Genomic DNA, 17077 nt, shown 5'->3' with positions numbered 1-17077 from the left:
TAGTAATCCCATTTTATCTCAGCTTACCTCAGTGTGGACAGGTGTATGCATTTCCAAAATGACCCTAATTGGTCAGAAACCTCCGACTTTGGCAAATGATCTTGAAAATGTAGCTTATGTTTTTGTCATTTGAAATAAATCTTTGGGTCCAGCTGCAAATCCGCTTTTCTCTAACAACGCGGTGCCACTACGTTGCCGTAACGCTGGGCAGTGTAAGGATAGGGAGTTGCCTTCCCTTCCTGCTGGACGCGCCGCAGAAATGGCAGCGAGCCTTGCAACCCCTCGCCCTTGGGGGAAAGGTGAGCTGGGCTGTGGAAGTGGCATGCGCCRCGGGCTGGGGAGCGAGGTTGAGACGGGGAAGGATGCGCCAAGGAGAGTCGTGCTGCTTTCAGGGACTTTGCAGTTTAGCACATTTAAAACAGAGATTTAAAACAGAGATCATGGTAGAAAAGAAGATTTGATAGGAGATTAAAGCCTGGGAAATGGTTACGTTTGTGTCTTGGAGAAAAAATCCTTTCCGCTCAGATCTGCTTCTTGAAATCGGAACTACAAAAATGTAAGTTTTCCCAATCCGCAAAGCTGCTTTGACCTACCATGTAGGGAGAGAGCCACCATCTCCAGAGCAGCCGTGTTGCCCTTGTGCTCTGCAGGAGGATGAGGAAATTTGTAATGTGTTCGCTGAGTCCACTAAAGCGTGAGGGATTAAAGGCCTTGCTGGTGTTTGGGGATAGTATCTGCCTTCAGCAGAGTGCATTTGCTCAGGTTTGGCACTTCCATTCGGCAGCACAGAGTAAATCAAACTGTATTTGCTTGGTAAGAAGCTGTCCTGCGTGACTGCTGTTTGCGGCTACTCTTATACTTTACTTTGTTTTGGATTTTAGAATACTGTGCAAGTGCCACACTTCCATTTAAGATAGCAATCAGACACTTCTGAATTCTTTGGTGGAAATTGATACTGGAAGAGCAGGGGTCTCTTTTAAAAAAAAAAAAAACAAAACAGGCACATGTTACTGTCCAAAACAGAAGTTGCGGTAGGTGGATGGAGCATCTCTGGGTATTTTTCAGTGAAAGTTTCTATGTTTGTGGGTTTGTTTTACTAGCAAAATCAGTAACTTGGCCTTTCTCTTATCCACATGCATGTATATTTATAAAATTCTTCAGCTCGAATTAAATGGTGCTTTAAGTTTGATTTGGGTGAATTGAAGTTTGAATGATGCTGATGATTGAAAATGTAGTCCAATGATTTAAATTAAAACCACTCATCAGCTGCTAGCCACTCATGCTGTGTAACTGAAATAATGCTTTATAAAGCAGTCCTGCTAATATTGACCACAAGAACTTAGTAGAGTTATTGAGCGGATGCTAACTTGAGCTAAGTGTTGCAGGGAAATAGAGTGTATGAGAGAAACAGCAGAAAGATTGGAAGAGCAGAAACAGAAGGCAGCAGATAGGTCCTAGATGCCTTGACAGATGTGCTGACAGAAGGGATTGGAGAAGAGGCTGAAGGTAAGAGAGGAGTTTCTGGCTGAGTGGCAGCTGAAAGATACTAGAAGGACAAGGGCATCTGTATCCTGAGAGCAAGAAGGGACCTGCCTGAAGGAAGACCAGAGAAGAACTCCTAGTTCATCCTTCTGCCCCAAAGAGGGATCGTGGGCTCGTTGGTCCTGCCAGGCATTTGTCTCCCTTGCTTTCTAGCTCTTCCATAATGGAGACTCCATAGTTCCCTGGGCAACGTGGTCTTCAGAAAGTTTTTCATACGTGTTTGTTGCAGTAGGTAAAAGGCAGTAGTTCCTGTTCTGTCTGTTACTAAGGTAGGAAAGTGATGTTCTCCTCTTCGCAGCAGTCTGTTTGTTTGACTCTTACGGTGTTTCCCATTAGCCTCCTCCTCTTCAGAACAGTGCCAACTCATTAAAGGTCCTCTGGTTATTCTCGTAACTGTCCCCAGGGTCCTTTTCAGTTGGTCTCTGTGTGCTCTGGAGTGCAGTGCCCCAAAGTGGACCTCTCTTAAAAGTTTTTATGTCAATTTCAGTGGAAATATCGCCTTAATAGAAATAGCATGAAGTGACCTGAAAATGCCCAACTACACCTGTGTATGTTTGCCAAAGAAGTCATTCCCTGCTTGCCAGTTACATCAGCTGAAAGCACTCTGATAAGCATTTCCTRTTGTTTTTATTTCTCCCTCCCCGATCTTGTTCATGTGTTTTTGCAATGCGTTGTCCAGGCGGGGTGTTTTCGCTTACTGGCCAGTTCGTAAATCACCACGGTTAAGCTGGGCTAATGATATCTTTTCTGCTGTTCCATAATAGGTAATGTTTGCATCTTCTGAGGCTTGTGGTGAATGCAAGGTATCTTAATTTTTTTTTTAATTGAGGGATATTGTAGCTCCAGCTAAGCAAGTAATGGTGTACACGCGTGGTTACGATGGAAACCAGACACACTACAGTTCAACGCTTTTCCTCAACCTGCAATGTTTGTATCTACACTTATGTCTTAGGTCTCTCTAAAATTGGGGTTCTGATGTAATTTCAGAAAATAGAGTTTAAGTTACTGAGTCACTCCCATATTTTTAATGATTTAATTTGGGCTTTTTCCCAAATTTGTGGTTGAAATGTCTTCCCCCCCCCTCCCCTTTGCCCTGTCACAAGGGTGACAGGGATTGTAACAGATCTGTCTCCCTTCTGGTATTTTAGGTGCTCTGCCATAGGAAGCAGACTCGCCTGCAGGGTGTCTTGCACCYGCGTACCGTGACGCTGAAAGGAGGCTTTGCCTTCAGGCTCTTGCCAGCGTCTTCCCGCGGGCCTGCCGCTTCGCTGCGCCGCTGGAGCTAGGCGCTGCGGGCTCCGTTCGCGGCTGCAGAGCGCGCCGGTAACCGCGTGGTGCCGCGCGCTAGCGGGAGGACGCCTAGCTGCAGTTAATGCTGCCTAGTAGAGCTGCTCTTCTGGAAAGCACAGCCTCATTAACGCTGATGAAACCATCGCAGTGTCATTTATTCTTCTGTCCAGACTCCTAGATTTTGGTCTGGGAATTCCAGTTGATGCTGTACTTGTCTCTGCGCCTTTCAGCCTTAAACACAACAGGTCGATTGTTCTTTCCTCGTGCTGTATTTTGGCATCAACAGACTGGTTGTTAGTCACCTAGAGCACTTTTCTCCACTCATGGCTAATTCTTCCTATTAAATAAGGCTTAGTAGTTTTAGCTGATGAGGTTAGGAAGATGCAGTTGAGAGGTGAAAGATGCGCTCTAGAGAGGAGGATCTAGATTGCAGCTTGTTTATAGAGCAGACCTGGAGCAGGCAGGAGTGAGACAGCAGCACTGAACTAAGAGAAAAGCTCTGCTGTCTACTTTTCTGCTAACCAAACTAAGCAAAGGATTGACTCTTCATTACTGATGACTACATTTAATTCAGGCGGGAAAGCCATCTCTGCACAGTCTCCCACTGTGAAAGCACACTTCCAAGAATAATTAAATGCTCCTTGGATAAAACAAAGTATGATATTTTGCCCTCCAGATCCTGCTTTTCTGTACAGGCTAAGTGGGACATGGGGGACTATCCAAGTAGTGTAGTTTCTGTAAGAGATAACTTGGAAACAGGGGTAACATATAAAGAAGCTGTGCTGCAGAGACAATAATTTTGTCAGATCACTGCTCGTTCTTTAGGGTAAGTTAATGTTAGTGGTTCAGGTGCCAGCTGAGTGTTTGGACTGTGAAGGAAAATTGTTATCTAGGGTGCAACTCCAGCTTTGAAAGCAGGAGTGTGATTCGTATGGCCTACAAGCAGTATTTATACATGTGCTGCATGTGTTCTAAATTACAGCACATTCTTCCCTCTCCCCACATTCCTGAAATCCCACAGCAGAGATTTGTCCTGTACTTTTCTCTAAAATTTGGCTGTAAAGCAGTTACAATGGGAGAGGAAAGATTCAACCTGGTGCTTGGCCTTAAGAAGCCGTAGTGGCTGTTAGCGTGTTTTTGTTCTTTTCTTTAGTCGCACACGTTGTGTTCATCAGATGCTGGCTCGGCTGGCGTGGAAAGCTGCGAGGGAGCTGGTTCATGGACGCCGAACCATCCCACGCAGTTTGATGGAAATATCTAACGTACCAGCGTTCTGCAGATGCAGGACCGGGCAATTAAATGCATCATAGATTATTCATGCTATTTTTGGCATCATCTCTGGATCCACAAACCAAGGGAGTGTTGTGGAAAAAGCTTTTCTTATATTTGCCCTTTCTGTCCAGGTAGCCGGTTGTCCAGGGTCTGCAGCTGACATGAATATAGAGGTGTTTTGAATTTCCTCCCTTGTGTGCAATGAAAGTCTTTGTCTAAGACTGAGGCATTTTTTTTTCAAGTTTTCCATGTTTGTTTGACAATTATTTACTGCTCCGAGTTCTTCTGATACTGTTCCAGTTTCGTTCTTCTGTCTCTATTATCCAGTTACAAACTGGCCAGCAATTCATTACACAAGTGAGCCGCCCTCTGAGTGTGACTTTGGTGACAAAATTACCACGTGAATCCTGGTGCGGCGGCGCGGAAGGGGCTGTGCGGCGTCGCGGGACCGGCCGCGGGGTCCCCACGTGGGGCAGGCGGAGGGTCTGCGGGGTCCCCACGTGGGGCTGCTCAGTGCGGCCCTGCCCCACGCCGCGTGGGCACGTGGACGCCTGGCCCGTGGCAGAGGCAGAGCCCTAACGCGCGGCGCTTGCTCACCACACTCCTGCGGGCCGCTCGCTGCCAGCAGGATGTCCCGCTGGATGCTCTAGGAGGGTTAGCTGTCGTACACGCTGTCTTTCGTCCCTGATGCCCTTCAGAGGGGRTGGGCTCCTCCAGAGAGAGTCGGGGCTCTTGTTTTCTGCCTGCTTGTCTCAATGTGTCCTAAAGCAGCCGGGTGACAGGATACTTTCAGAGGACTTCTACATGCCAATTAATCCTCCAATTCTAACTATTTTAAAATAATTATAAAGAATACACCATCTTGTCCGGTAAAAAATATAATATGGACTACTGTTAGAAAAGCATTTGTGCCCTGATACTAAATTTTATTCCAGGAGCATGAGCTCATGCTTCAGACATACACGAGACCATGGTAAGGACTGAGCTCCTGCAGCTTGTTCTTCCCAGCTCTCGCGAGCGTTGCATATAGCACACGCTGAGGATATGCATGATTTATTGCCATGGATTCTACAGGGAAATGGGTATGAGCACAAAGAGTTGTACCAGAACCTACTACAGGTACCGGTACAGCATGAATATTTGCTGTAGAAGCTTAGGTTGCTGGTCCAAAAAATTAACATATATTTTGATATTTATCTGGGAAGAAAAATACCAGATTTTCTCTGACTTTCCTTATTGGACTTGCTTTCATATGGCAGAATCTCGGGAAACATAGAGGAAAGACAAGAAATCCCATTCATTTATGTAAATGTTGTTTCTTTGTATTGTAATTTTATCTTTATTGTATGTGTTTGTATTACAAACCAGCTACAACTGTTCTGCCTAAAACAGTTCATCCATATCAATATCAGAAGAGTTGATGAAAATAATTTCAGATCCCTTGTTAATAGCAGTCATTTGAATGATTGCATTTGCATTCTAATCCTGTTTGATTGCACATGAAAATCTAAAATTCATGTTCTAGACAGTTATTTAGATGGGATCTTACACAGCTTGACAAAGAGGATCAAAAAGCTAACGAGCACACTTATATTTACATTGTCTGGGCACTGCAGCATCTGGCCCCATGGCAACTCCTAGCAGAACGGGATAGAAATTCTCCTCGTGCTTTACATGGACTGTAATAAAGGCAGATGAAAAATACTATCCTGTATAGAAACTACGGTGATCAATAAATTGAGCAAAACAAGTAGGACTTGTGCCTGGAATTGCAGAGAGCGGTGATGCCTGGCAGGGCGGACGCTTAAACTCAGTCCCAGCCCAGCTGTCAGCCTCCTCCGTAGACCTGGAGCAGCCCACCAGGAGCCGCAGGTCGTCTTTCGCATTCTTTTCTTGTTCGTGTGATTTTTCTGAATTTCAGCTGAGGGTAGAAAAAGCTCTAAGAACTATATTCTTGCCATGAAAATATGACGTGTTTTAGTTAACCTGCATTGATACAGAACAGCAGGCATGAGCTTGATGTTTGCATTGGGCTTCTTGTGTTTCATTGTGTCATAACTGGAGGGTGTATTTGATAAATCCGGAAAAAGTTTACTGTGTTCTAGAGATCTCGTCTGTCATTCTCATATACTTACCCTGTCATTTCAGGTTATATCAGACTGGGAAAAATTAGCACAAAACTGTAGACAATGGGATACTGATGCAGCTTTAAACTATTGAAATGGGTATGTGTATTTATACTACAAATGCTCTTTTAAAAATGCATCCATCAGTTCTGCTGTTTTCCTTGGTGTCCAGTAGAAACACAGTTTAGCTGTAGTCAGCATAGTAACTGACAAACGAGAGTGTTGTGATTTTTGGATTAGATTTCCTTCTTAATGAGCATGTAGCCATTTTAAATCATTTGGTAGATTTGGGGCTTTGAATAGAACAATACTGTTATTTGATAATTACAAGTTCATTAACATATTAACAGATTTAAGGCTGTGGCTCAGACCTGTATTAGAAGATGCAAATTTGCCTCTACCAGGAAAGTTGCTTCTTGTTCAAGAAATATTTCCGTGCAAAATATCTGAAGGAAATTAAAAAGAGTGAGAGACTGATGGAAACAATGCCTGCAGTGGAATGAGAGGTGAAGGCTTCGAACCATCCTGAAAAGCATGGGGTAAAAAGGAATCTCTGAAAAAATGTAGGGGGGAGGACTGTCACCTTGTGGATGGGTCCTGTTTTGGGAATAATGCAACTTCAGGTTGGATTTGCTATCTGAACAGCCTCTGTTGTGGGACAGTTTTCTGCACGGCTTTGAAGTCACAAGTGCCAAACGTATTTTGCAAGTTGAATAGTGAGGATGATTTATTTTTGTTTCCAGAATATCAGCTGTGCTTTTGATGATATTATGGATAAATAGCACTAATTGTTCCCTGTCCTCCTTCCCAGGCCATCCCTGCTTGGCTATATGAAATCTGTAAATTGACTGAAGTGACGTTAGTTGCCCAGTGGACTGCAAATGACTGAGTGCATGAGACTGCAGTATGGTCTGATTTCCTGAAACAAAAAGTGCATGGCTGTGTGGGATTACTCACTAACAGCCTCTCCCACATAGAGATCAGTGACTTGATAAAATCGGCTCTTTGGTAAAGCTATTGTTTACCTTTAATCCTCTTCCCTTCCAAAAGGCTCCTGCTGGTAATGCCTTATCCCGGCCCTCACTTCTCACTCCTGAGATTGGAAGTGGAACCGTCAGTAGATGCGCCATGTTAGGACCAGTAGGTTGTGCCTGGAGGATTGGGTGACGCTGCTCTAGTCAGTGGTATGCTAGTGAATCTGGGGTTAGGAATAGGTGAGCATATATTTGATCGCTAACACAAGGAGAGGAGTAAATAATTCCCATTGAAAGAGATTTGTCTAATGCAAAATTTCAGTCCAGATTATCCTTACAGGTATGCCAGAAAGATGGGTACGGTGAGAACTGTTTAGGTTTGTTTTTATCTTTCTGTAATACAGTGAATGGATAGTTTTAGTGCTGGAATATAGACCAGTTCAGGGGAACAGCTACAAATGTTAAAGCTTTCCCAGATTAATGCAATGATCTGCTTRCTTAGACCCTGCTTCGCCAGTGGGAGATAGAGGAAGAAAAGAAAATTTTAACTTTGTAATGTAAAGAACATCTTCCTTATTCTCTTTACTGACTGTATAAATGTGAAAGCTAAACACCGTGTGTTAACATAGATCAACCAAGAAGGAACGTGTCATGTATATATTGCAATCCCAATGCCCAGTTGGTTTTTATGCCTGTTAATGTATATTTTGCTATCTGTCTGTATTCAGATCTAAAACAAGCACTTAACAATGCTATAATCTCCTAAGGTAGTATGAAGATGGCAGAGTGTTTGCAGTTACTGGGCCTCACTTTGTTCTTGGTGAAGGTATGTTTGTAGTCATCAGTTCTGCTGCTTTGTTGTTTATCCAGATTGTTTGCTTTAGATGAAACAAATCTCAAGGCTTTCCAAATAACAGAATTGCTGCGCTCTGTCCATAGGACTTGGGAAATGTGATTCTTAAATTTGTGTGTTTAGTTTTAAGCCTATATTTTTGAGGAACTAAGGTTTATGAGGTTGCTCTCAGTCCTTTCATAGTTTTTTTTTTTTTTTTTTTTTAATTCTTTGGCCAATTAAAAGATGTAGGGAAATGCTGAAACATCAGTCCTAATGTTTTGTCAAAGTTGGCATTTGAGTAAATGTGAACTCCTGTGAATGCTGCCGGTGGAAAGCAAGGAAACGGTGACTGTTACCTACTCTTTTTGCTAGCTCTTGGCCAATTAGCTCACACCAATTTCTTGGCTGGCCAGGGATTTGCTGTCCCTTTTCAAAAAAAGTTCTGCACGCCGCCACATCGTCCCAGAAGCAGGAGCCTGCAAAGGGGAACCGCCGCCTTGTGTCTGCCTCCGGGCTGCCTTTGAGCCAGCCTGGGCGCGCATCCACGTTAAAGTAGCTCCGCACCTGAACTCAGAGACTTGGCAAGGGCAGAGTTGCATCTGTGGCATGGGTGATCCAGAACTGCCTAAAATGCTCTGTGAGTAATTATTACCCTGAGTTAACTTTATCGGGCTGTCGTGGCACGCGGCTGCACGCATGTGCTGATGGAGGCTTTGATCAGACCGCAGGACCTGCGAGGCCAGACACTCCCCAGCTGTTGCGTGTGCTGCCACATCTGGTGCTCAGGACATTTTGGAGAAGAGTCAGCACCATTTGTTTGAATATTAAGGGGATCAACCTGAGACCTGGGGAATACAATTTCAATCTTCACAAGAACTGCAGTGCGGACAAATTGCATGTATATAGTGCATCTTCTGAGCCTACATATGTAAACTACTATTTCTAGAAATGATCAGTGCTCCCAGCAAGTTACTGTCTTGCCTCCATCTTAGTTTAGTGTGAAATATTTGGCTTCCACTGGCGCAATGCAGCAGGTCCCTAAGAAAAGAGAGAATTAAGAGGTTATTTGTTCAGAGTAATTTTTTAACTTGCATACTTGCAGAACTCTTTGCAAACATGCAGAAGCTTTGAATAGTCAGTCCTGGATATTCAAATATAATACAGCTGTTGAAAGAAGTTTGAAAACCTGTAATTTCTCATTCTGGAAAAGTGAGAGTCTAGAAGTGTTCTGAGTGCTGGAGCAATCATCAGCTACTTTACAAACTGAAGCATTGATCTGTAATTTCAGGTAATTCTTGTGTTCTGTAATAACTTGCCATTATTTTGCATATAGTGATCTCTTTGTCCTGATTTATGCATTCAAATATGTGTTTACTCAGAAACTATATTTGTTTTCATATGGTTAAGTTAAATCTTGGTAGTCATATTGTATAGATAGTTTTAGCTAGGCTGAGACTTCTGTATATATTTCCTGATTTTAAATTTTTATGTTCTGCAGCTATATATCAGAAGCTGAGCTCTGTGAAGCTGCTCATAAAGCAGTGTTCGTTTACCCTCTTTCATGGCGGTTTCCTTACAAAATCGGCAGTCGGGGTACTCCAGGAATGCACTGGCACAGTGCATTCGCACTGGCAAGGGAAAGCTCCTCTCCCTCCCCAGGGCAGGTGCTGACCAGGAGGCTTGAAGCATTGCTGAATGGAGGGGGGTAGTAGTGTAGTAAGTGTAAATTGTTGGGAGAACAGAGATCCCTTCCTAAAGTCGTCATTAGCTCCTGGCTAAGGGAGTGCGAGGGGAGGAGGAGAGGGGAGAATCCCTCAGTGCATCCGTCAGCAAGGTGCAGAGGAGTTATCTGCAGTCTTTAAATAAGGGTTTTTTTCCTAACGGAGAAAATGGACAAAGTTTTTCTGCCCTGATTGGTCCAGTTAGTTAAGATGACAGTTGCATAATTTGAAACCAAAGGAAGCTCTTTGGGGAAGTCGGGGCTGGTGCGGAGCTTACATGTCTTGAAGTCCGTGTACGATTATCCTTTAATTGGCTCTTTCTCCTTGAAAACTGTCCCTGGATACAAATGGAAACCCTGAACTTCACATCTGTTTGCCTCAGTGCTCTCACCTGCAACTTTACTCATCGTTGCAAGGAGATATAAAGGGAAGGGGAACTTGATTCATTAGTGTGTTTATGGCGGATTGAAAAGTCCTTTTGTAAGGTGAAACTCTAATATTGTGTTGCTGTTATTAAGGATTAGTACTGCCTCTAGGGATCTGTGTACAGGCATGAGGCCAAATCCAACCCTGCTCAAAAAAGTATATGGTAAAGGGCAGAGGTAGAGATGAGAAACAAAACTGATTAGAGCTCAAAAAAATCTGTCAAAAGAATGAAAACTTGGAACTGATTGTTTTTGAGAGAACATAAATATGAGAAAGTAAGATAGAAGTATGCATAGGGAACAGATGAAATGTTCTTATTTACCTTGACCCATGATTTCAAGAGGAAATAAAGGCTCAATCAGTGCAATTGAGATGTAAGACAGAAAATTAATAAAATTGTATACGATTAGCCTATTGAATTTAATGCTGAAGCATAGCATAGTCCACAAAAGAACTGGGTGTCAGCATTTAATAATAAAGTTGCAATTTTTTTCAAGGGAATTCAAATCCTTCCATTGCAGGTTGGATCTGGAACTGAATGAGAGTGTTTCTTGGACTGAGATTAGCACGTATCCAGCTTCCCAAAGGTCTTCTAGCTTTGGGGAGTGGATGGGGTGTGATGCTATCTTCTCTCAAATAAAGAAACTACAATAAAAATGTGTGAGGTTTTTTCTAATACTGCAGTGTTTGTGTTCCTAGAAAGTATTATGCAGAGATTTGAAAAATGAACAGGATTGTTCCAGTCTTTGAGGATAAAAAGAGCCACAGGTTAGAAAACACCTGCTGTTCCTTTCTCCTGTCTTCAGCAACACATCATTCTCTTGCTGTTTTAATCTTCTTAAAAGGAATCAATAGGTTTTTTCTTACCTGGGATCACTAGTAAATTGATGTCATTTTTGTTGTAGAGTGAGTACTTTTCTGATCTTCATCTAATGTGATTAAAAATGTAAAGTTACTGAGATGTGGGCGGATTCTGTCCGCGTCGGGATTGGAAAACAGTTCCTTGTCTCATTTTCTCAGCTGCCGTTGCTGCCTCCCTGCCTTTCCTTTTCCTTTCCTCTTCCAAAGGGTGATTCTCCCCATTTCCTGTTCGCAGCTTTTTCCCTCAATATGGTGTCTTCGTTCCAGTGCAAAAATAACTTGTGAATGCCTCTTTGGAGAGAAAATAGGCTAGAATGCTCTTTTTGTATTTTGTTAAAGGGCTCCAGAGACCACAATGTTTGGAGAGTGTTCTGTAAAAGCTTGCAACTGGGGGAGGAAGGGACAGAGGGGTTTTTGCAGGAGAAAAATTGGCCAAAATCTTCCTTCAATTGATATTAATAGCATTCAGAACCCAAAAGAAAACCCTGTGTTTGTATTCAAATTAAGCAGCTTCCAAGAGAGGAATGGATCCAGGAATGGATGTGGGGAGGGGAAAAAAGCTCTTTCCAGGCAGGACAAAGCAGGATCCCGTGGAGAAGGTATGGTACTGAATTGCAGGCTCTTGCTTGTACGTCTCCTTCCCGACTTGTTTCCTTCTGCAGAGCTCTGGGGAGGAGGACTGTTTTCTCCACRCTGTGAGGTGTGCTTAGTGCTTCGTAAATACAAATAACCGAGTGGAAGGGCAGTTACCGGGAGATCGGTCTCCCTGTTGCAGCAGCCGGTACGTCCCTGCGAGGCAGATGCCCCCCCATTGCTGTGAAGACAGTGCAGTTCTTGAGAAGGGAGTAACGGCGAGCCAAACAGGCACRCTGCTTCTCTGTGCTCTGAAAGTGCTCTGAAACCCTGCGGCCAGGCTGGTTTTTCTTTTGTGATATTGCACCTATTTTTATTTTTTTTTTCTCCCCCCGCTGCTGAGAAAGCTGCTCATTTGGATTTCTGTACGACAGCTGGCAGCAGGAGAGGGGCTCCACATGTGCCTCATTTAGCTTGCTTTTTCTCCATTTTCCTCACAGGAGTCATTTTTCTTCATGGGACATACGAAAGTTAGTTGTTGCCGTACCTGTAGTTGAATAGTATGTTATTTCTTCTTCTACAGCCTTTGTGTATAGGATGGGAGGTTAGACAGAATTGCACTAAATGATCCTTTCTCAACCTTGGAAACACCAACTATATTAATCCCTGTTTTCTGTGGACTGTGGGAAGTTTGTCTGCATTGCCTGTAGCATCCATCTCCCTTCTGTCTTTTCATTAAAACCCTGTATACACCTGGATTTTAGGTTTCTGGGCTGAGCTGACTTTCTGCAATGGTCAGGAAGCAAAATGTTCCCTAATGCACAGTCTGTCCTGGTAGTATGCGTTTTGAGAGAAGAGATGACAGGCAGAACCTGTCCTATAAAGGAAACCGTCCTATAAAGCATGGGGTGTTAGCTATGGCTACACGCAATATAAAGTTCCCTTGCTGGCTGCTGCGTGTTTGTGCCTTCATCCTTGATAATCGAATCAGGCAGGCGTGTTTGTCCTGGGTTTGTGAAACAGCCTTGTTGGCCTGAAAGGTCCCCATCAGAGACATGGCTTTCAAGCGCAACATCATCTTGACTGCTGTGTCAGACTGCCTCTGTCATCAAGCGGTAGAGGAGGCAATTAAATGAGAATTCTGGAAAAAAATAACTTAAAAATGGGCACCATGATTTAGGTGACAACACGGTCACTGCTTGGAGAACACATGCTGGTGGCCACTGCACGTTGCTAGTTCTTTGTATTTTCTTTGATTTAAAGCATCATGCTAGTAATCTAATTAACATTGAGCTGAGTTTCCAGTACAGTACCTTGTTTGGTTCAATAAGAACACATTTAAGCTAAAGGTTAATGAAAAGAATTTTCTTTCCATTGAATTCATTAAAAATTGTTCTACAATCAACGCTTGCTAATAGAAAAGAGATTAAATATTCATGTCTATAAATTTCTCATGTCATTTCTGATTTTCCTTAATCTCTGCCTCTCTGGGTTGGATTTTGAAAATGTCTGAAAGCTCTAGTGAAAAACTATTTTGGATATTAACTGCAGATTTATCCTCTTTAAGGAAGAAAGACTTCCGCACTTTGTGTACTTAATGTATTTGAACACAGGTTTAATTTTTTAGTACAGATGGAGAGAAACAATGATGAGGTCTTATCCATGAATGCAATACTAGGGACAGATCTAAAGGAGCAGTATTATGTTCCTGAAGCACTTTTAGAGAATTACAAAGAAAGCTTTTTCTTTTGTTGTGGCAGCTTTATTTGCATTATTGAAATAGCTTTGAGTGAACCAAAGTGCAGCAAAGTTTGCATCAGAAGAGTATTAGCTGGACATGAAGATAAAACATGAATAATGAATATCAAAGATGCTTCTCAAGGATTTGAGTGCTTTTTATAACAGAGTCAGTGTCTAGACACAATTTCTACAAATGGATGGTAGTTTCTGTGGTCTATTACCCAGTAGCTCTCCAGCGAGTTTTAGATATCCTTTGGGTGAGAGGCTTTGCCATTGCTTCACCTATGAGCAGAAAATGTTTCTGCACTTCTTGCTTTGTGTAGGGTCTTGGTATCCCAGCTTAGGGAAATGCAGATGCTCTTTGGGAACTCTTTGCTTCTGCATGTTGATGTCATTGCTGATGTAGGAATGGAAATACATGGTGACAAGAGATAAGAGTTATTTTGAGGATATTACATACTCCCATGGATGGTTCCCTTGGAAAGGAAGAAGTAAGGAAAAACACTGTTTTAAACATGTTCAAAATTATGAGTGTCTAGGCTCAGTCTAAGCAAGTGCATATATATACACTGGTGCTTCCAGTGTGGTTGGATTGGCTTTTTCATTAGTAGTTCTTAGTCTGGCTCACACCTTTGATCACATTTCAGTTCTTCTGCCTGGCTGCTGTAACTGCCGTTGCTCATTGTACTTTCCAGCCCATCGTATTTAGCATGTCTAGACCTATGCCCGTCTGTGTCATTCCTTTTGCTGGTTTCCAGCTTCTTCTCCTTGTTCTTCTTTCTGCAGTCTCATTTTCTCCCTAGTCTCTGTTCTGACTTGCTGCGTTCTCCACGCTGTTCCCTGCACGTCTAGCTCTTGCTCCCTGTTACATGCCCTTTAGCTCACCCTGATGCTCTTCCTGTTTTTCTCCAGTTCCATCAAAACATTCCTCCGAGAACTTTTCCTGCCTTGCTTCACACGCTCCCTGGCTTGGATTACTGGATTGCCTAGTCCCTGGTCACTGACTGAGTTCTTAGATAATGATTTCAGTACAATATTGCAGCTTTACAGTACTGCAGATCTGTTTGCTTGGCTCTCTGGCTGATATATTATCTGTTTCTTTAATTCTCAGTTCATTCATAATAAAACCAATAAGAAGTGCCATCTTAAACACGTAATAAGAAATACCATCTCTTGATGGCTCTGCCTTGCTTTGTGTACACAGGACACTCTCTTTTCTCTAGCAAAGCAACTTTCAGCATTCTGAATCGGGCATCCTGGTTCAGGAATGATTCTGTAACTGAAACAGAACGAGTTCGCGTGTTACTGTTAGTGCGAGTCCTGACTTGCTGGGGCAATACAGGTGCAAGATGGGTTATGGACAAACAGGATGTTTGCCCACGCAGCAAGTGGGACAGCGCTGGGCAGTGTCTGACTGAGGGGGGCGTGTGGAGGAGGAGGAATCAGCTCCTGTCTGGAACTTTGCAGTGTTTCATTGCAACTTGAGCCTTCGATATATTTTGGTCTCTACTAGTACAACGTTTTTATTGGGCTCGTTGGCAAGAACTGAGGAGAAAGGAAGCACGTTCCTTGTACGCTGTGTGAACCAAGAGAGTAGAAACGGAGCCCTCAGTAGAATAAGTATTTGGTTATAAGTAGATAAGAACAAGTAATTTGCCGAGTCCAAGGGAAAAGCTTTATCTAAGTGTCTATTATCATCTTTGGTCTCCAGCACAGTTTAAAGGCATTGCCAGGGTTGAGAAAGCTATCACATCATGGGGAGAAGTGACTGGGTGGGCAGTCACAAACCAAACTGCAATGCTGGATTTTTCTGACTGTGGCCAGAGTAACCAAAGAAACCAGAATGTGCTTCTGTAGCCTGGTGTCCACCAGCATGAGGTCACTGCTCAGGCAGATTTGATATTTGTGACTTGTATCAATTCAGTAATTGACGCTTCTTCCTTTTGGTTTTTCAGGCATACTTCCGACAGGGTGTGGCCCTTCAGTATCTTGGACGTCATGCAGATGCACTGGCAGCGTTTGCCTCAGGGCTGGCTCAAGATCCCAAGAGTCTTCAGCTTCTGGTTGGCATGGTCGAGGCCGCCATGAAATCTCCCATGAGAGGTAAGCACCAGGAGATTTTCTGAAGGATAGTGGTCTGCAGCTGAGGCACTCAAAGAGGAAGTAGTTTCAGTCCATGTGCGACTCTGAGCCAGCATCTGAGGGGGAGAGGATCTGGAAGCATGCAAGGAAAGATTTCAGGATTTGACTTTTCTGCGGAGTTGGCAGGTGCTAAGAAAAGACCTCAAAGTGGTAGGAGGAAGAGGATAATATTCCTCTGATGCAGTGGGACAGTGAGATGGTAATACCCAACTCCAGAGACACTGGAGCTGAATCCAGCTGATGCTGTGTAGCAATTCCTATGAAATCCTTGCTCTTTTGTCTAATATCATGCGGATGAAGAGAGGTGTACTGCAGTGGCCCTGGCTTTATTATTACTTTGAACGTTTTCCCCTAACGCTCTGGTGCTTGGGTATTGGCAAAAGGGAGTCTTAAATGCTCAGTACCAATGTTTGCCCAACAGAACTCTTCAGCAATTTTTCCGTGGTGTTCATGTCTTTCAAAACACAACATTCCAGAAAAGGCAGAAGGCTGTTCTGCTATTTCACTTTTATTCAGGAACAGTATTAAAATCATGTGGAGCTTGAGGTAGTATTAGCTGTACCACATTTTGCCTTTCTTTTGTAATGTCCCATTTCCAGGGGCAGGGATGTTTTCCCTAGAGGAATGAGGTAGTCTCTTTGCATGTTTCTAATGCGTTTTTTCTGCAAGCTCTTTGTTGCAGTTCCCTAATGGTGTTTCCCAGGAGGAGCACGGCAGTTCTCATCCTCTGCAGGTACTGCTGGGGACTGCAGGGCTCAGTGACCAAGCAGCGCTGAAATGAAAAAATATCCCCATCAGTGTTTCTCTCTTTACAGTGTTTTTTTTTCACCCTTTAAAATGAATTTGTCTGGAGGTTTCTTTCCTGTATAGCAGTTGCCTTGTGAAGATAATTTCATTTTGTACCTAGAGGCACTGTGGCTGCTGCTTAGAATGCAGGTTTAGATGTGATACCAGGCTCACTGTTTGCTGTCTTTCAGTAATTTGTTTTTATAAGTGAGACTAGATCTGCTGAATGCATTTGGTACAAGCTGCTAGCTTCTCTCATAGGATAGCTCTTGCTGTACACTGGCAAGGTTTTAGTTGCTTCTGAATTTGGAAAACGTGCTGCCATTTCTCATCTGGGGCCAGTTCTTTTGGTGATGTGGCACTTCTGTGTAAGCATCCCAAAATCAGACTGGATGACCTCATTGCCCTGTCATATTGCAGCTGTATAGCTATACTGTTGCTCCTTGCTGTGCTTCTCAGTTTAGCTGCTTTCCTGTTGTTATCCTCCCACTGATAGATTTGATAGATTTTAGATTAGCTTTGCTTATGAAGCATTAGTTATTATGCTGAGTGGATGTATATACTGTACTACTGTGCTGTACTAGTGTAATGATACCCTGTTCAAGGCTCTTGGTTCCACCAGGCACGCTATAAGCTCTTAAATAGCTACCACCTGTCGTTCTGGCCCCCTTTCCTTGGGTTTGCTGTCTAGGAGAGGCATAAAAGATCTGTCCAAATAGTATCTGTGGTGTAAGACCAGCCCCCTGTAATTTGATCGAACCAAGAGGCATTGATTATATAGTGTGCAGT

General features: G+C 43.2%; 1 protein-coding gene across 1 annotated transcript in view; it reads left to right on the top strand.

The window, feature by feature from the left end:
• Positions 1-17077, top strand: part of TTC28 (tetratricopeptide repeat domain 28) — a 228949-nt gene that overhangs the window by 125372 nt on the left and 86500 nt on the right. The window contains exon 4 of the mRNA XM_026071549.1: positions 15316-15463. Coding sequence (XP_025927334.1) covers positions 15316-15463 — 148 coding nt within the window. The remainder of the gene's footprint in view (positions 1-15315; positions 15464-17077) is intronic.

The sequence above is a fragment of the Apteryx rowi genome, unplaced genomic scaffold (genome assembly GCF_003343035.1).
Source record: "Apteryx rowi isolate R43461 unplaced genomic scaffold, aptRow1 scaffold_328, whole genome shotgun sequence".
NCBI classification, from domain to species: Eukaryota; Metazoa; Chordata; class Aves; order Apterygiformes; family Apterygidae; genus Apteryx; species Apteryx rowi.
Note: the sequence above shows the minus strand (reverse complement) of the source record. Positions and strands in the feature narration are given on the sequence as shown.